The sequence below is a fragment of the Rosa rugosa genome, chromosome 3, assembly GCF_958449725.1.
Source record: "Rosa rugosa chromosome 3, drRosRugo1.1, whole genome shotgun sequence".
NCBI lineage: Eukaryota > Viridiplantae > Streptophyta > Magnoliopsida > Rosales > Rosaceae > Rosa > Rosa rugosa.
Genome location: NC_084822.1, coordinates 50,487,675 through 50,507,752, shown reverse-complemented (window position 1 = coordinate 50,507,752; position 20,078 = coordinate 50,487,675). Strand labels below are relative to the sequence as shown.

Here is a 20,078-nt window from a genome sequence, read left to right as displayed (position 1 = left end):
TATATATATATATATATATAATTTTGTTTTGAACCCTACCCAAGATGGTATATAATACATGATTTAAATCGATTAATTTAGCTTCACGTGAATTTAGTTTTCATCTATAATTTTCTCCTTCTAAAAGTTCTTATATTGTCTTTTGCATAACTAAAAAAATATATGCTACAACGGAAATTTCATGTACCAAAACATATTAACAAAACAAGATTGATGAGGTCTTTCTATAAATATAGTACAAATTGAACCGGTAGAGTGCTATACATCGGATCGGATTCCAATTTCAAATCTCCTCCCCATGACCAAAACACTAAATTAAGGAGAAAACATTGCTAAATATAAGACAGTTCATTTAAACATGGCCTTAATGTCATTGACTAAGTATAAGATCAATGTTAATGGAGAATAACAGATCAATGACAGGGGAATAGTATTATTAATTTGCATTATAGCAGGCATTAACAAAAAAATAAATCATCAATTAGCAACTGAGATCCTGATCATTCAAACAAAAAAATCAGATGTCACAAAGGCTTGCAACTTCTGTAATAAAAAATGTGAGTATGAAAAGTACCTTAATTAAAATATTAATTGGACTTGTAGTCGTAGATGTAGAATATGAAAGTAATCTTCATACATCAACAAAGAAACAAAAAAATATGAATAATATCTTGAAAATTTAAATAGTGTCTGTACGTGGACGTCGTTTCCTAGTTTCTTTGAACCTAGATCTTTTTTTTTTTTTTGGTCAACTTTGAACCTAGATCTATTACCATTTTTTCCATTAATAAAAGCAGTAGTTTTATTGATGAGGAAGAAAATAGTACATCCTGCAGAATGAGGCCTAAATGGGCAATAATGCCTAACCAAAGATCTGATACGAAGGTATATTCCGGTGAACGAAATGGCCTGGATCTTAACTTCTATATGTCAATATATGCTTGCGCCTCAGTATGATCAATCAAGAATCAAAACTTGCAACACAAGGGGATTTGCTTTCTATTCATATGATGTACGTATAGCTTTCTCAATGTCCTCATCATCTCCTTTGGAAATTAAACGCTTTGATTGAAAAGGCAAAGATGAAACCAAAGAGCACTGCAATCCCAACATGCACAATTGCAACAACACCTAAAAAGTCTTTTTTGTACCCAAAATAATCACTAATAAAATTCTCCACAGTTTTGCCAGATTCAAGTGCGTCCTTAATGTCTCCAAACTGCGAAACAATCAATCCGTATAAGGTCCAAGAAATCGGGCACAACCAATAGAACCATCTCCACCATATTGGAATTCTCTGTCACCACCAAACAACAATGAAACTGCAAGTCAGTGTCATATAAGGTGCATCATATGAACAAGCATTTCTAATGATCTTTGACATGTTTTACTTACTGTTTTGGGAATGATAAATCCAGAAAAGACGTTCCATAATGGGTAGAAGGATGAGGAAAGCACAGCAGCAACCATAGTGTTGGGAGTAATGGCCACAATCATCATACCATATAATGTGTAGTATAAGAAGCTGAAATACATGAAGAAAAAATACCAGACAAACTTGCTGACCGTCCAATCATATCCGATCATGGTGTATACTATAACCACATATAATGTGGTTTGGATCAAAGTGTATGGTATCTCAATGACAACCTGCATTGCAATGGAATTAGGTGAGAAAATGTGATGAAATTTTCACAAAATAGAATGCAGTGCTTCAATTTTATGTGGGTTCTATGAATATAAGAAAATATCCCTTGAGCAATTTACACTTCAAATCCAAATCCCTCCTAAGCAACCTTGATCAATCTTTATCACATACCTGTCCAAATGCATATGGAAAAGCAGAGTACATTCCAGCTGCCCTTTCTCTGTAAAAGACTACCCTCTCAATCGCTATAACTGGCTGCACTGATGAGGCATTTTGTATCCCAATGAAGAGTATGGCAGAATACATAGAGCCTAATACATTGAAAAGATCTTGTTGCTTTTGCCTGCATTTCAGATGAAATTTTGGCAGAATTAGGTATGTTAGTAGCTGTGCTCTTACACAATAGGCTTTTGCATTTCCTCAGAAAGTGTTAGATAACAATATATAACTAATATGTAACATTTTGAATATACCTTTTGGAGCCAAGACCCCAGAATAATATCCCAAATACTATAGCCATCATAGTTGTGTAAATAAGTCTCGCTGCACTGTATGGCGGGTTTCTCCAGTAAGACAGATGTTGTTTCCATAGGCAAGTTATGCATTGGGTAAAGAAGGACTGAGAATACTGTGTTGTGAAGTGCAATTCTACTGAATTTTCTGGTGGAGTACTTAGTTCCTTGATCAATTCCTTGTTTCTCCTAAAAATCAAAATGTTGTGTTAATAGCTGAACCAGAATCGATTGTAGCTCTATGGTCTGAATGTACAGATCTTATACCTGTACATTTCTGAGTTCTTGTATATGTCCGTGAAATTGACCCCAAGAGTTGATTCTTGTGCTGCAGAAGTAACCTCTAACATCCAAGTTGCAGGATTGTAACCATCATTCATTTTAGGAACTCCACTGATCCCCTTGGTTAAATAAATCACATCTAGGTTATCAGCTAAACAGAAAGTAGGGGCATATCATATTTTGTGTAGGTTTATATAAGCCTTACCTCAAAGTATTCGATCAACTGAGAGGACTGGTGGCCTAAAGGACCAACATATATTTCTTCTCCTCCCCATTTCAAAAGTAGCATCTGCCATGGAATTTCGAATTTTTAAGATAGCATATCCAAATTGTCTAATCCTACATTATAGAAAGAGCTCTAATCTCACCTCATCAAAAGCATCAAATATATCAATGCTTGGCTGGTGGATGGTGCAGACTACAGTTCTCCCGGTGTTCATTGTATTCCTCACAGTTCTCATTACAATTGCTGCAGCCCTGGCATCAAGACCAGAGGTTGGCTCATCCATAAATATTATGGATGGGTTGGCAACAAGCTCTACTGCGATTGTTAGTCTTTTGCGCTGCTCAGTTGAGAGCCCATTCACTCCAGGCAATCCAACAAGTGCATCTCTTATTGGGGTCAGTTCCACAAGTTCCATGACTTCCTCAATAAACATCTGCAAATCATTTAGCAGGTGATGGTCAGCTACTTGACTGAACAGAACTTATGTGCAACCTAGCTTTTGAAACTTTGGCTGCCATTGCTTTCATTTGCCTAAAGAGTCCGGCCCTCAATGAAGTAAAAAAGAAAAGAAAAGAAAAAAGGTCGAAAGCATATATACCTTTCTGGTGGGGGAATCAACCTCAGGGGGCAACCGGAGCCAAGCAGAATAAACCAAAGATTCATAGACTGTAACATGTGGAGAGTGTATATCCGTTTGTTCACAATATCCAGATATACGAGCAAATGTTTCTTGCTTCTTTGGATAGCCAGAAATTGTAATGTTTCCTTCAATATGTCCACCAGTTTTCCTTCCTGCCAGGACATCCATTAGAGTAGTCTTTCCAGCGCCACTGACCCCCATTAGAGCTGTTAGGACTCCAGGCCTAAAAGCACCACTTACACCCTTCAGAAGTTCTAACCGATTCTCTGTTATGCCTTGAGCTTTCATTTCCTACAAGCATGCATAGAAGGATGTGAAATGCATTCAGCACCTCTTCTGTAGTGTATAGTAAAATAAATCACCTATAATTCAATGTGAACGATAGATAAAAAGTCCAAGTTTCTTTCAAAAGAAATGGCCAAAAATTGTATTGAAGGTACCTGTGGCATGTCAACTGCATATCTGATTTCATCAAATGTAATTGTGAGGGGTTCAAAAGGAAGAACCATTCCTCTCTGGCCAGTAAGATTGACTGACACATTGTCTAGTCTTTCATTAGCTGCACCTGCATTGATACACCATAGAAGTTACATTTTCAACTCCATAATGTAGAATGGAAGAATAAATTTTGGAGCATTATGACTCACCAATATAGCTCTTTCCTGTTGACAATAATTCAATGGCCTCTCCAGTTTCAGTGGCTTGTTTCTTTGCCAAGGCCTCTTTGGAAAGTACTGCCTGAGGCTTATCAAGAGCTGCATAAAATTTTTAGGTTTGTTAGAACGTCTTTTCCATTCAAAGATGGAAAATAGCCAAGGTTGTTATTCAAGTTTGAGACACTGAAGTACTTACGTTCAAGATACTGAAGTGCCAAAATGAAAAGGAAGTTGAATAGAAGAATAAATCCAAATAAAGCTACTACTCCAATCCAGTACCAACGTGCTTCTGGGAACACCCCTCGAGAATTCAAGACCATTATTCCTAATGGTTCTTTTGAGTTGGTAGAAACCTGCATGCAAAAAGATACATATTGGCTAGATGATATATTTCAATTAATTCTAATCTGTTCTTCTACTAATCTTTTATTTGAATCATATAGTGATGCTTACATGTCTCCAACTTTTTCCAAGAAATTCATTGACAGCTAGGGCATTCAGTCCATACGACATTGGTGACAGATAATATCCCCACACCAACCAGCTTTTCATATCCTCTGGATCACAGAGAGAAATTTTTTTACCATCAAAGTATATCAGTTAACCAAAGATAAAGTAAAAATAAGAAATTATTCCAAGTATGATTCACCTCGTGATAAAAGGAATCCACCAAGAACAAACAGCACAAGCAAAGCAACCGATCCAAATGTGTTTGCAACAATCATGTTTCTTCCTAATGCCCCTATCAGTCGGAACAGTCCAGTTGCCATTTGGCTAATAAACAGCAGTGAAAGGAACTGTTTGAAGAACCTGCAATTACAAATTTTTGTCACATTCCTTAACCAATGAATCTGAATCTAGACTCTAAAGTGTAGATTCTGCAATGTTAATTAGTATCACTTATTCACCTTTCAATGTTTGGATCAAAACCTATAGTGTAGTACGTAATGGTCACCCAAATGGAAACTTCCACAAAAGTCATAGGGATCCTTATCAGCCATGTGGGCAAAGAGTACGCCCAAGCAGGATAGAAGAGAAGGTCCCTTTGCTTGAAAAACACAGGAAGCTTCATGACAGTCATAGCAAGCTCTGAGAACCCATTGAACATAATTATCATCATTGAGTAAAACAATGCTCCCATATATATCCCACCATCTTCAACAGTATCTCGGTGCATCTCAGTTCGTAGGAATAATGTTATTGTTACACAAGACAATAGAATCATCTGAAACCAAAACAATAGAAAGATATAATTTAATTAAATTTGCAGGTTGATGAATGAACACAACTTTTACTTTCACATTTAGGGAATGATTTAGGAAATACAATTCATATATTTTCAGTTTAGTCTTAACTTGAAGTTCAATTCTGATATGCTGTTTACCTGTGAAATTTTGAAAATGTGGATAAATGAATTCCTCTTCATAAGCAAAATTTGCCTAGACATACAAGCTTTGAATAATTCCTTCTTGCTGACGCCATATTTCTTGGTTGTTAAAGCTGCAGGATGACCTTTAGACTTGTCAAACGGAATAGAAAGCTCATCACCAAGTTCTCGACCAATGTAAAATGATTGCAAGGCTTCAGCAAAGTTCTTGGAAGTTACAAAGATAAAAGGCTTATCTTTATCAGCCCAGTATTGCTCTTGATCTTTCCCTGAGGTTACCTGTATCGCAAGAAACAAAAACCAATATAAAACTTGGAAACTTGTAATCAAGTCCAATCTCTGTGGAGAGAGTATAGATGCATGGTTATGTTATTGTATGAGCTCAAGTGAGTTACTTCTTGTAGAAAATCAGCAACTCCTTTTCTCTCTGGACATTTAAAGCCCATGTACTCAAAGAACTCAAGCACATTGTCCCGGGGACCTTGATACACAATGTGCCCATCTGAGAGTAGAATTATATCATCGAAAAGATCATAAGTTTCTGGCGCTGGCTGCAGGAGAGAGATGACAGCAGTTCCATTGAGAATGTGGATGGATTGTCTAAGTGACTTCACTATCTGAAATGTTGTTGAACTGTCCAAGCCAGTGGATATCTCATCCATAAAAAGTGCTCTTGCTGGTCCAACCAGCATCTCCCCTGTAATTATTGATCAGTTTCTTAGAAGAATAATCAGCCAAATTAAGTATGCTGTGACACTACGAGGGTGTAGGAACTGGTAGCAAAATTTGTGTCTGGTTCCAGACAAGCAATTTATATGTTCTACCTGTGGTGAGTCGCTTTCTTTGTCCCCCAGAGATACCTCGCCTCATTTGATCCCCTACTATAGTGTCAGCACAAACTTCAAGCCCCAAAACCTGTAAAGTCATTTAGCAGAAACAGATGTTAGCCTGAAAGAAACAAAAAATAAAAATAAAAAATTGAAAATTCTTTTTAGCATATAGACAGGAAGTATGCAGAACAGCCAGAACTAGTTGCTATCTTTATAAGTAAGACAATTTTCAAAAAAGAAAAAAATTATAAGCAAGGCAATATCGCTTATGTGGATGGTGGATACCTTGAGTATATAATCTGTAATTACATTGGTTTCCTGTCCTTCTAGTGCAGCTGCCTGGAAAAGAATATAAGAACCAACAAGATTGAAAATGCTCTTCTTGAATGTACAAAAAAGAAATTGCTCTTTTAAGGGACTTAAACAAATTTCTGGAATATATGAATTATAGCAGAAACCTCTACACAAATTCAGTTTCTCTTTAACATTTTCTTCCAACAATTTTTCTGTTACCTTCATGTAAACATCAAGATCAGGATCTGGCATTATATTTGCAGTCTTTTCTCTCCTTGATAATTCTACCAACATTTCTGAAAATTTCCCAAATGCAAATCAAAGCTTTAAAGTCAGATTTTCAAAAGGTCTTCAAGCTAGATTGGACATGTCAAATTTGACATTGTGTACCATAACGTGGTCCAACTCCTTGACATCTTGCTGAAAAAGCCAGAGTTTCTCTCACTGTCATCTCTGGTATGTGAAGATCATGTTGACTAATATATGCTGATGTCCTCTCTGGTACAAACTCTTCCATCCCCTCTCCATTGTATGTAACTCTCCCCGAAAGCTAAGTAGTGATGACATCAATTATGGTTTAAAAACTAAAGGATATTCATTAGAATGATCTTTTTTTTATGACATTAGACTGATACTTAGATAGAGTATAAATCTTTACTTTCAGATCTTTACCGAGTTTTCCAGCCAAAGCCAGTAGTAATGTGGTCTTTCCAGAGCTTGGAGGGCCTAAAAGCAGTGTCATTCTGCAGAAACCAGACCACCGGTATGAAAAACAGTTTAAAGATACTACATGTGTGTGTGTGTGTGTGTGAATATTATTAGCACCATTGCCTAATTACCTTCTTGGCTTGATAATTCCACTAACACCGTGGAGGATTGGCAATCGCTTCTTTCTACTTGGAAGAACATGAAGGTAATTCAACAACCCCTTCAGGGAGAAAAGAAAATGTAATGTATAAGCAAAGTTCAAGCTATATATAACCAAAAAAAAAAAAAAAAAACCTTATCAATACATAGCTATATATATAGTTAAGATAAATTACCTCTAAGATGTTAATGGAGAAGTTGAGCATTGTAGGTAATGCCCTACTCCCTACATAAGCTTCTGCTTCGACACTTAAATGCTCAAACCGCACCTCAGTTGTTGGAAATTCAAGTCCAACTCTGAGTTCAAACAAAAACACAGACACAAAAAGTTCTTCATACACATAATAAACAACAATAGTTTCAATTTTAAAGAAGCTCAGTAAGTATTTCTTACCTATACATGCGGTCCCTGAGCTTGAACAAGAACTTCTCATTATCTTCATCTGCAATCTTCACCAGCCTCTCCAGCAAATTCCTCCTTTCTAAAAGTCCTAAATTTTTGACATCAATTTCTCTGGCTTTACCCGCGTCTTGGTCCGTGAGTATGCCTCTCCTTATGCGCAAGTAAGTTGGCAATCTCTCAATAGCAGCCCATTTCAGAGCTTCTTCATCGTCTTCTTCACGAGAAGACTTGGAGAAAACTTCCATGGATTCAATTCCTTTAACTTCTCGACATATCAAAACTGCTTAAATATACGTGCACCACTGCTGTGCTCATTGTACTGTTCACAACCTCCAGGAGTCACTGGTGTCTATTTTTCATAGCCATTGGCCAAAATAAAGACTTTCTTTCTTCATAACCAGACAGAGCCCACCAAGCTTTTGGTCCAACTTTCATGTGAGAAAGCAGCATTCCATGCAAGCTAAGCACAACACCAGCATATATTAATTCAAATCGGCCTCGGTGTTCAGCGAGATGACATGAATTGTGTGTGTCACACGAGCATGTCATCATCCATTACTACATACATGATACATGGAGACATTGGCTTTTCAACTACGCGCGTATTTACTATTTATAGTCTGTACATCTAACTTCCTTATTCCATTTATCAATATATAAACTATAAAGAAGCAAGCATGCACGCAAGGCACTTACTCTATATGATTGCCTAGTTGCATTTTTTCAAGTAATTTGTTGAACACTTAGCATTACCCTCCGCTCCCTTGACACGTTTTGTGCTCGCGTAACACTTCTTCTAGGCATTTTAATTAACTAACACCTTGTCTGCACACCGAAAATTACAGTGTTTAACTGAACATGAGTTTTGCATTTTCTGTTTCTGACTTTCGATCTGCTTCAATGAAAGATCAGAGTCACTGGATTCAACTGTGCAAGAACTCAACAAAATGTGGCACATATCGCGGACTCATGATAGTATTTAATTCAAAGACTTCATTTTACGATGAGCCAAAAAAAAAAAAAATACTTCATTTACGAGCAAAAGAAAAAAGAAAGAGTAATGGGATTGTTTCTTATACCCACAAAATCATGTTATTTCCAAGATTGATCAGCACCGTCCTGAGAGGTTACCGATGCATGCAATTAATGAAAACATATGAATCAATTAATCCTGGAGTAAATTAATGAAAAGCTAAACAATCTTTCCCAACTATCCCTCTTCTCGTACAGTTTCAGCTGGACAATAATTTCATAATTCGAATAATTTACTTTGTGGATTAATTTTAAAGATTATCTGTACAAAAATAAAGTAAGAGATCATATATTAATCGATTAATATCTCAAATAAATTGATGCTTGAACAAAACATGACTAATATACAATTTCAAATTTTCAATTCATTAGATTCGACGTGCATTATCATTACTATTAATAGATGTTCATCCATCTGTAATCACGAGAGTCACTGACACAATCAGGAGTACTGCATGTGAGCCCCGGCCCTTCGAACAAATTTTTATATGCTATTAGAAAAAAAATTGCTACTAACAAAGTACTTAACAGTAGTAAAAAATGTTTCCTCATTTATGGAATCTGCAGAGCTCTTAGTAGAGTTGACCAATTAGAACACTATTTGAAGCCTAATAAACTATAGAAGAGATGAATAATGGCGGCGGGGACATATATATATATATATATTTTTTTTTTAGTTGCAAGCTAAAGGCCAATCTTCTTTTTTTTTTTTTTTTTTTTAAAGGATTTGGAATCCAGCCAAGCTGGGAGGCTCAGCCCCACGCCCGGCTCAACCCTATATGCTTATATGTAATTTGGTTTTTAGCAGCGCGACCCTGACTCTAGTGGACTAAACCTGGGCCAATTGCCCCAACCCAATGAGCACTATTATTTTTAGGGGAAATGATCATTTACCCGATTTTAGGCTAAAAATTGCCCACTTGCTCCACCAACTGTTTTTTAACCCCATTTACCCAAAACACTCTAAGGGATTATTTCCCCTTTACCCAATTAATTCTTTTTTATTTTTTTTTGAGACTTTTTTGCCCTCTCCTTCTTTTTCACTTAGAGGGAGAAGTCATCCTCCACCTTGCCGGCCTCCGGTGACCAGTGGCAGGGCGCCGGCGACCAGTGACCGGAATCCGGCGACCGGTGACCGGAATCCGGCGAATGGTGATCGGAATCCGGTGACCCTGACCGGAATCCGACTACCGGTGACCGGAATCCGGCGACCGGTCCCTAATAATATCCAGTAACCATATTATTGCCCCCCAGTAATCATATTATTGCCCCCCAGTAATCATAATATTGCCTCTCAAAAATCATATTATTGCCGTCCAGTGAATTGTATGAACTCCCAAAACCAAAATGAATACACTACAGGCACAATTGATCAATTTATTATCATATTATTGCCTCCCAATAATCATATTATTGCCCCCCAATACAAAGTCCAATGTCTCTACTGCCTCCCAATAGACCACCAAAAATGCACCATTTTGTAGGATTCACAGATAATTTGACTTTAATAAACAGAAAACAACAGGTAACTTATCAAAACACCACACTATAGTGATCCCTGTCCCTCATATCAAAGTCTACTGGGGGCCAATAATGTGTCTACTGCCCCCCAAAAAATTACAAATATGGAGTTTTTCTTCAACAGTGTCGTTTCCAGCTGGCGTTCAGTAGCATCCAGACGCAAAACTCGCCGGGTTGACTCGGCACCACCGCTTCAAAATTCGTCAGAGTTGAGCTGGACTAAGCAAGAGCCTTGAATTGATCTAATCGGATTTGTTCACCAGCGGCTACTCGGAATTGACTCACCGGAATCTAAGATTGGAAAAATAGAGAAATGACTAGAAAATAACCAATCTGTGTCACTCTGTAAACAAAAAAAATCAGAGAGATCCATCACTCAGCATCAGCCTCGGACATAAAGGAGAGTCGGCTCTGCCGTGGATGGAACCCAGCTCTCCTCCTCTGCTGGTGCGTAGAAGGACGAATCAGAGCAGTGAAGGCTCTCTCTTCACCCACTCGCCCTCGACTCCACTAATTCGAACCAGCGACTCCACTAATTCGAACCAGCGAGTTCGTCATGGCGAGCACATACACGCCTTCCTGGTCGCTGCGATTGGGCTGTTCTTCTTGGAAGTAGTGATGGATCGGTTTGGGGAGATAGAAAGTGCTCGATGAAGAAGCGGACAACTGGAGACAGAGCACTGGAGGTGTAGAGATTGACATGTGTCGGTGGAGCGGAGCGATGGTAGTGGTAGTGGCTATGGTGGTCCTGGTGGTTGTTGAAAAAGGCAGACGACGGAGACGAGAAGCTGGAGCTAGTGGAGGAGGCGAAAGCTGAAGCGGTTCCAGAGGGTGAAAGTGAGCGAAGATCTGGGTAGGTTTGTAATTGTTTGTCATGCTTTGTCTAAAATAGTCTTTTTCCTTTTAAATTGGGTAAATGAAGTTAAAAAACTCTTAGTGGAGCAAGTGGACAACTTTTAGGCTAAAATTGGGTAAGTGGTCACAGCCCCTTATTTTTAATTTATGTGTTGTTAAAAGTCTTTCACAAAAAATAAAATGAAACTAAACATGTTTTATGTGACGAATTCTGCGAATGAAGAAAAATGAGTTCACTTTACTCTTATGCAATTGCGAACTAAAATAATAAATGAGTTACATCACTATCATGAAGAAGATGACGTAAAAACCATAACAACATGATGGAGTACTGTCACAATTGAGTTCCCATGTGTGCATTATAGAACATGCAAGTGGCTAATTGAGCCATGTGATGAGCCGTTAAAATACTTGATGTTTGCACATGCACACGCTTGCTACTATTTTTTCTTTTTTCTTCTTTATTTTTAGAGACAATAACTGAACTTTGAAAATTAGCATGTACAATAACAAGTGTCGGTGAGTTGTTAGTAAGTTATAATTCCAACTATGGGTCATCATTTGGCCCGCGGGCTTAAAAGCCCATGGGCGCCCGCCCGACCCAGTGGGCAAAAGCTCGGCCCTGCCCATTGGGCACGAGGCAGGGCTAGGGCGGAGGGTTCAAAGCCCAGACCCGGCCCGTTATATGTCCATTAAAGCCCGCCCAGCCCGGCCTTATAAGCCCACCCGAAAGCCCATTCAATTCTTGTATTAATATCTTTTTATGTAGTTATATTGAACTAATTATTGCATTAGGTCATATGCTTTTTAAATTTTGTATTTTATTTTGGTCAATCATTAACATATCATAATTTTTTCATAGCTTTTTGTATTTTTTTTAACAAAATAATATGACATATAAATATAATGGGCTCGGCCCTGCCCACCCAAAAAAGCCCGGCCCTAAAAAGCTCATAAGGCCCTGGGCCTTGATTTTTAAGAGAAGCCCGGCCCGAAAAATAAAAAAAATATGTTTTGGCCCTGCCCGGCCCGGCCCGGCCCGAGTCCATTAATTTTGGGCAGGGCTGCTCATTGACGACCCCTAATTCCAACATTATAAAGGTCATGAGTTTGATTCTCACTGATATATGTAAAAGTGGGGTGGACTATTTGTTTTCTTCTATTGAAAAATTTTAATTTCAATTTTTATACCAGCCTGTAGTCATGATATCTTATTAGGAAAAAAAAAAAAAACCTATGTTGGGAAATAGTCGTCATTGCTTACATCTATATTGCAAAGCGTCATTGCTTACTTCATATCAACAGTAAAGCTTATATTTCATAAAAGAAAAACTAAATTTACATGTTATAAGAAAAATGCAACTGAATTTTGTAGATCAAACTCCACATGCAGTACAGAGATGGAGTTGGCTTGCCACTTGCTCAAAATCTAAGAAGAAATATCCCAACCAATGTATATATAAGTAGCACACTTAATTACTAAAGAACTTGGAATTTCAGCAAACCAGATTAAGGTTCAAAACTTGGAAGGATGGAATTTTCTTTGTATTCACATGATGTAGTGGTTTCTTGATTCCCTCATCTCTTTTGGAAGTTGAATGCCTTGATCGAGAAGGCAAAGGTGAACCCGAAAAGCACTGAAATCCCAACAAGCACAACTGCAACAATACCTACAAAGTCGTGTCTGTAACCAAAGTAGTTCCTCACAAAGTCTTCCACACTTTCACCTGAATCCATTACTTCTTTTATGTCTCCAAACTGTGAAGCAACAAGTCCATACAATGTATATGAGACCGGGCAGATCCAATAGTACCATCTCCACCAAATTGGCATTCTCTGTAAAACAGAAAACAAATTTAGGGTGTAATGTAAGTAATGGTTTAGTATGATTCATAACTCGGAATTTTAGTAAAAAAATAATGAACACAGATATTGTAGGGACTTACTGTTCGGGGAACAATGAATCCTGAGAAAAGGTTCCATATTGCATAGAAGGCAGAGGACACTATGGCGGCAATGTTGTGGTTGGGTGTAACAGCCACGGTCATCATCCCATAGAATGTAAAGTATAAGAAAGTGAAGTACATGAAGAAGAGATACCAAAGGAACTTGCTCACTGTCCAGTCAAATCCAATCATGGCGTATACTATAACTCCATATATGACAGTCTGGACAAAGATGTATGGAAGCTCAATCACAACCTGCAAATCATATATTAGGAATTTGGTGAGTACTTAAATTGATTACCATTTGAGAACGTAAACTTGTTGAACTTCTGTACTTCAGATGAGTAAAATACCTGTCCGAAGGCATATGGCAATGCTGAGTACATTCCAGCAGCCCTTTCTCTGTAAAAGACTGTCCTCTCGATAGCCACAACTGGCTGCACCGATGTGGCATTTTGTACTCCAATGAAGAGAACAGCGGCGTACATGGAACCCATAGCATTGAATAGATCTTGTTGGTTTTTCCTGCATTTTCAGGAAAGTTCATGTCAAATTAAGGCCTAAGAGATTAAGGGCTCCATTTAATTCTCACATAATATGTAATATATTGTGTTTTAAACTTGAGGTGCTACTTACCTTTTGGAGCCAAGATCCCAGAATATTGTTCCAAACATTAAGGCTATGAAAGTGGTGAATAGGAGTCTCACTGCACTGTATGGTGGGTTTCGCCAGTATGATAGATGCTGTTTCCATAAACAAGCCATACACTGATAGTAGAAAGACTGAGAGTATTTAGTAGAGAAGTACAAGTCTTTTGTGCCTTGCGGAGGAGTACTCAGTTCCTTGATCAGGTCCTTGTTTCTCCTAAACCATTAAAAAGTTAATATTAAGCACCATTGGCTTCAAGTTTAAAGACTAAATTTGCCTATTGAAGTTAGCATTTCAACCCACAAACAACTTCCCATACTAGAACTTGGTTTGCAAAGGCAATCAGTAGCAGGTCAAGATTCTAGACATGCATTTTGAATTACTATTTCAAACATCAAGGGTAACCTACCTATATAGCTCTGAGCTCCTGTATATATCGGTAAAGTTAATACCGAGAACTACTTCCTGTGCTGCTGAAGTAACCTCCAACATCCAAGTTGCTGGATTGTAACCATCCTTGATTTTGGGAACCCCATCAATTTCCTTGAAAAGACATGACTATGTCAGCATCTCTTTTGATGAGAGGGAGAGGGGATATGAGACCTCATCTAAAAATGTCAAACTTATATGAGCAACATATGTTTTAAGCTTTACCTCAAAATACTTTATCAACTGGGAAGAATGTCGGCCTAGAGGGCCAACATATATCTCTTCACCTCCCCTTTTCAATAGAAACAGCTGCAGTAGAACATTGATTTTTCAAGAACTGAAACATAAGTAGCATATTCAAATTGTCTAGTACTACTAAAGAAAAAGTATCTCACCTCATCAAAAGCATCAAAAATGTCGATGCTTGGCTGGTGGATAGTGCAGACTACAGTTCGCCCTGTGTCCACAGTATTCCTCACTGTTCTCATTACAATAGCTGCTGCCCTTGCATCAAGACCAGAAGTTGGCTCATCCATAAATATTATGGAAGGGTTAGCAACAAGTTCTACAGCAATGGTTAGCCTTTTACGCTGCTCGGTTGAGAGACCATTTACTCCTGGCAATCCCACAAGAGACTCCCTTATCGACGTCAGTTCCACAAGCTCCATGACTTCCTCAACAAACATCTGCAAGCCATTAATCATAATTATGTTTAACAAACTTGACTGAACAGAGAGCACATAATTCATACACTTATATCAACATCTAAACCCCAATGAAAACAAAAAGATACGTTAGGAACATACCTTTCTAGTTGCGGAATCAACCTCAGGGGGCAACCGGAGCCATGCAGAATAAACCAAAGACTCATATACTGTAACATGAGGAGAGTGTATATCGGTTTGCTCACAATATCCTGATATACGAGCAAATGTTTCTTGCTTTTTTGGATACCCAGAAATGGTTATGTCCCCCTCAATATATCCTCCAGTTTTTCTGCCTGCCAAGACATCCATTAGAGTAGTCTTTCCAGCACCACTTATGCCCATTAGAGCTGTTAAAACTCCAGGCCTAAAAGCACCAGTCACACCCTTTAGAAGTGGTAACCGTTCCTCAGTTATTCCTTGAGTTTTCATTTCCTGCAACCATGCACAAAATTCCGGGTTCAGATGCATTCAGCTCTAGGAATTAGTTCCTGCTTTACAATACTTGTACTGATACTTATGTGTAATGAATTTCATTAACAATCAAACCCAAGGACACTTTCTTCATGAAAATACTCCAGCATAAATTGTTCAGAAAGTTTTGTGTCTTACAAAACAAAAACAAAAACAAAAATACCTCGGGCATGTCCACAGAATATTTGATTTCATTAAATGTAATCCAAAGGGGTTCAAAAGGAAGAACCATTCCCCTCTTCCTGTTTTCATTGGCTTCATTAAAGCTGCCCACTCTAGCAGACAGTGTTCTAGATGAGATACTTCTTCGACTATCATTCTTTGCATCTGCATTGTTTACAAAGAAATCATATTATATATTGAACACACAAGCAAGAAGGGAGACAAAAGTTTAGGAGCTTTTGGAGCCACGGCCACCTGAAGTGTTCTTTCCTCTTGATGATAGCTCTATGTTTCCTCCAGCTCTAGCAGCGTTTTTATCAGCTAAAGCTTCTTTGGAGAGTACAGCCTGAGGTTTCCCAAACGCTGCAGGAATATTGTTCAGAGTATTAAATTTTTTTTATCATTTAGAGTTTTGAAGAGACTAAACACATATTGTAGGTACTTACGATCAAGATAATGCAAGGCCACAGTGTAGAAGAAATTAAACAGAAATATATATCCAATTGTAGCTCCTACTCCAATCCAGTACCAATATGCTTGTACGAAAACCCCACGAGACTTCAAGACCATGATCCCTAACGACTCTGTTGAGTCAGGAGGAATCTGTAATTCAAAAACATCCACAAAAATATCAGTAAAAATGTTTTCTAAGTTAACTCCCCAATTCCTGTAACTTTTATGCTTACATGACTCCAACTGTCTCCAAGAAATTCATTGACAGCTATAGCATTCTGGCCATACATCATTGGTGAGATCCAATAACCCCATAACCACCACGCCTGCACATTCTCTGATGCAAAATAACATATTTTAAGTCATCAGTAATATTTTACATATGATCAGGATGAAATGAAAACTCTTGATTGATCAAACTCATTTATATTCACCTCGGGACAAGATAAAGCCACCCATAACCAGAACTGCAAGTAGAGCAAATGAACCAAATGTGTTGGCAACAATTATATTCCTCCCTAATGCCCCCATAAATCGGAATAATCCGGATGCCATCTGGTTAATGCATAGGAGCAAAAGATATTGCTTGAAAAACCTGCCATTGAGGGGTTGGCATCAAACTCTGAGACCAAAAGTCTGAACTATAAATAGGAAATATGATGTCTATGATGTTTTCTTTCTCACCTTCCGGGGTTTGGATCAAAACCAATTACATAGTATGTCATGAACACCCAAATGGCAACTTCTACAAAGGTGATGGGAATCTTAAGGATCCATGCTGGTAAGGAATATGCCCAAGCTGGATAGAACAGAAGGTCTCTTTGCTTGAAAAATACAGGAAGTTTCATGATAGTCAATGCAAGCTCGGAGAACCCATTGAACATAATTATGATGACTGTGAAGAACATAGCACCCATGTAAATCCCACCATCCTCAACTGTATCCCGGTGCATCTTAGTACGGAAAAATAGTGTCATTGATATAAAGGCCAATAGAGTGAGCTGAAACCAAACACCACAAGAAATTAATATGCATACTTCACTGAATTTCATATGTTGAATGTCTAGTGATTTGAAATATTTTCCAACAGATCATGGAAATCCTCACTCACTAAAGGTTTAGTGCTTAAATACCACATACCTGGGTCATTTTGAAAATGTACACAAACGAATTCCTCTTCATCAGCAAATATTCTCTAGCAATGCAGGCTTTGAGCAGTTCCCTCTTGCTAACACCATACTTCTTAGTTGTTAAAGCAGCAGGGTGACCTTTGGACTTGTCAAATGGAGTAGCAAGATCATCACCTAGTTTTCGACCAATATGAAATGACTGAAATGCTTCAGCAAATTCCTTGGAAGATATAAAATTATAAGGCTCTTCTTTCTGTATCCAGTACTGCTCCTGATCCTTCTTTGAAGTCACCTATGGTGCACAAGAAATGAAAGGTTAAAATGAAGTCCAACCTTTCTAAAGAACAATAAAGTGGTAAAACAAGAGAGGGGAGTCTCATTTAGAATATTACTTCTTGAAGGAAGTCAGCAACTCCTTTCCTCTCTGGACATTTGAAGCCCATATACTCAAAGAACTCGAGCACATTTTCGCGGGGACCTTGGTATACAATTTGCCCATCTGACAGAAGAATTATGTCATCAAACAGGCCATATGTTTCCGGTGCTGGCTGGAGAAGAGATATAAGAGCAGTTCCATTGAGGATGTGGATAGTTTGTCTGAGGGAATTCACTATCTGAAATGTTGTTGAACTGTCTAAACCAGTTGATATCTCATCCATAAAAAGTGCTCTTGCTGGTCCAACCAGCATTTCCCCTGTTGTGACTCGCTTCTTTTGTCCGCCAGATATACCTCGGAACATTTCATCCCCCACCATGGTGTCAGCACAAACTTCAAGTCCCAGAATCTGCAAAAAGTTTCTATTAGCATCTGAAATAAATAATTCAAATATCGTAATATATAGGATCATACAGAACCATACAGAATGATAATGAACCAACCTTGAGTATGTAATCTGTAACTACATTGGCCTCCTGCCCTTCTAATGATGCAGCCTGCAAAAGTTGAAAAGCAGTTCTAGTTAGATGAAAATGGCTCTTTTAAGAAGGTTTGCATTAGGTGAAAATATATTACATAAAAAAAGTACTAGAAGTATTAATTTTTCTCTTCCAGCCGTTTCATACCTTCATGTAGATATCAAGATCTTTCTCTGGCATAATATTTGCTGCCTTTTCTCTCCTTGATAACTCTGCCAACATTTCTGAAAATTTTCCAGAAAAAAATTTAGATTCTTAAATTCTTCAAATTAGAACCCGTAGTTTAAATATCTCAATGTTTCAACTAACCATAACGTCCTCCAACCCCTTGACACCTTGCTGAAAAGGCCAGTGTTTCTCTTACTGTCATTTCCCCTATGTGGAGATCATACTGACTAATATAAGCTGATGTCCTCTCCGGTACAAACTCTTCCATCCCATGTCCGTTATATGCAACTCTCCCAGAAGACTGGAAATTCATGAACAAATTTATAATTCATGAGATTAAACAACTCTGAAATTGAGGGATTGTAAGCAAGACTGGAATTTAATATCCTCACCTTTAGATCTTTAGCAAGTTTACCAGCCAAAGCCAAAAGCAATGTGGTTTTTCCAGAGTTTGGGGGGCCTAAAAGCAGTGTCATTCTGCATAAATGAACCAGAAAAATGAGAAATGGACAGTTTAAAAGAGTAGGCATGGTGATTAATTATATCAGTAATTAGCTCTGTCCATTTACCTTTTTGGTTTGATAATTCCACTAACATCATCAAGGATTGGTAATGGATGCTTTCTAGTTGGAATAATGCGACAGAAACTCAGGAATCCCTTCAAATTTGACCAAGAAAAAAATGTCTTACACATTAGGGTCGAGTCATATACAAACGAAATTAACCATTTTCAATTCCATGATTTAAAGAGGAATTACCTCCAAGATATTAACAGAAAAGTTATAGAGTGTAGGCAGCGCCCTCCCTCCTACATAAGCTTCTGCTTCAACATTCAAATGCTCAAACCGGACTTCAATCGTCGGAATATCAAGTCCAACCCTGAAATCAAAAATTGAAAAGACACACAACTTTTCTCAAACACCATCAAAACACAACTAGAAAAGCTCATTGAAGCATTTCAACCTGCCCATGAAATGCACAAAAGGTATTCAGTTGTTGACTATACAAGCAATTAGCTAATCAAGATTTGAAACTTTACCTATTAATCCGGTCCTTGAGCTTCATCAAGAACCTCTCATTATCTTCATCTGCAACTTTCACCAGCCTCTCCAACACATTCTTCCTTTCCAACAATCCAAGATTCTTGATGTCAATCTCTCTCGCTTCGCCTTCTTCCTCGGTGAGAATGCCTCTCCTTATACGCAAGTAAGTTGGCAGTTTTTCAATGGCGGCCCATTTCAGCGCTTCTTCATCGTCTTCATCGTGTGAAGACTTGGAGAAAACATCCATGGTACTGTTCCTCCAAATGTTTGAACTGCTCAGACGAGCACTGCTCACTCTATATACATCTCCACTACTACTCTCCATATTTACTATTTTTTCCCTTCCCAATACGGTTCAGAAAGAGTTTATAAAACCTTGTTTAATTTTCATGCAAAGAAAAAGCATGTATCCATGGGGTTTAGTGCTGGAGCAGAAAGTGTATCCAGAAGTGGTTTTGAAAATTTATGAAACGGGAAGAAGTTGCATAAATATTGTATGTTTCAGACTGACAGCTGCTGTGGCTCTGTCTCCTCCAATTTTAAAGAAGAAGGGTGTATATATAGCTTTAGGAGTACACAAAACTAACAGATCGCTGGTCAACTTCTATACTCAAATATTTTTGTTAATCTGTTTTTTTGTAAGGTTAATATATATAACGGCATGTGTCACATAGAATACGTAGCTCACATGTTATGCATGTAGATAGAATTAACTAATTTTGGACTAACACATAAGAAAGTGGGATAAATATCATAGCAAAGTGGTATTACCACTCACTAATCACTAATAGTAACGGTCAATCTGCAATCACTTGTTCTAATTTCTTTTACTGGAAAAATAGGTAAATTCATA

General features: G+C 37.9%; 2 protein-coding genes across 2 annotated transcripts; both read right to left on the bottom strand.

Annotated features, from left to right (window-relative positions):
- Nucleotides 1-805: 805 nt before the first annotated feature.
- Nucleotides 806-8,172, bottom strand: LOC133740742 (pleiotropic drug resistance protein 1-like). Its single transcript, XM_062168685.1, has 24 exons — nucleotides 7,737-8,172; nucleotides 7,519-7,639; nucleotides 7,315-7,403; nucleotides 7,134-7,218; nucleotides 6,866-7,025; nucleotides 6,695-6,771; nucleotides 6,467-6,520; nucleotides 6,176-6,266; nucleotides 5,747-6,048; nucleotides 5,349-5,630; nucleotides 4,873-5,189; nucleotides 4,614-4,774; nucleotides 4,418-4,521; nucleotides 4,161-4,317; nucleotides 3,956-4,063; nucleotides 3,749-3,873; nucleotides 3,267-3,599; nucleotides 2,811-3,101; nucleotides 2,648-2,731; nucleotides 2,428-2,561; nucleotides 2,122-2,349; nucleotides 1,820-1,991; nucleotides 1,396-1,650; nucleotides 806-1,297 (listed from the first exon to the last, which is right to left on the bottom strand). The coding sequence occupies exons 1-24, from the start codon at nucleotides 7,988-7,990 to the stop codon at nucleotides 1,040-1,042; spliced, it is 4,242 nt and encodes a 1,413-aa protein (XP_062024669.1). The 5' UTR covers nucleotides 7,991-8,172; the 3' UTR covers nucleotides 806-1,039.
- A 4,344-nt stretch (nucleotides 8,173-12,516) lies between these two features.
- LOC133739082 (pleiotropic drug resistance protein 1-like) lies at nucleotides 12,517-19,746 on the bottom strand. The gene is made up of 23 exons (XM_062166797.1): nucleotides 19,222-19,746; nucleotides 18,941-19,061; nucleotides 18,752-18,840; nucleotides 18,575-18,659; nucleotides 18,324-18,483; nucleotides 18,162-18,238; nucleotides 17,979-18,032; nucleotides 17,492-17,884; nucleotides 17,110-17,391; nucleotides 16,654-16,970; nucleotides 16,404-16,564; nucleotides 16,203-16,306; nucleotides 15,963-16,119; nucleotides 15,772-15,879; nucleotides 15,518-15,681; nucleotides 14,983-15,315; nucleotides 14,572-14,862; nucleotides 14,402-14,485; nucleotides 14,157-14,290; nucleotides 13,736-13,963; nucleotides 13,453-13,624; nucleotides 13,100-13,354; nucleotides 12,517-12,989 (listed from the first exon to the last, which is right to left on the bottom strand). Exons 1-23 carry the CDS (start codon nucleotides 19,548-19,550, stop codon nucleotides 12,732-12,734), a joined length of 4,356 nt encoding a protein of 1,451 aa, XP_062022781.1. The 5' UTR covers nucleotides 19,551-19,746; the 3' UTR covers nucleotides 12,517-12,731.
- Nucleotides 19,747-20,078: the final 332 nt, after the last annotated feature.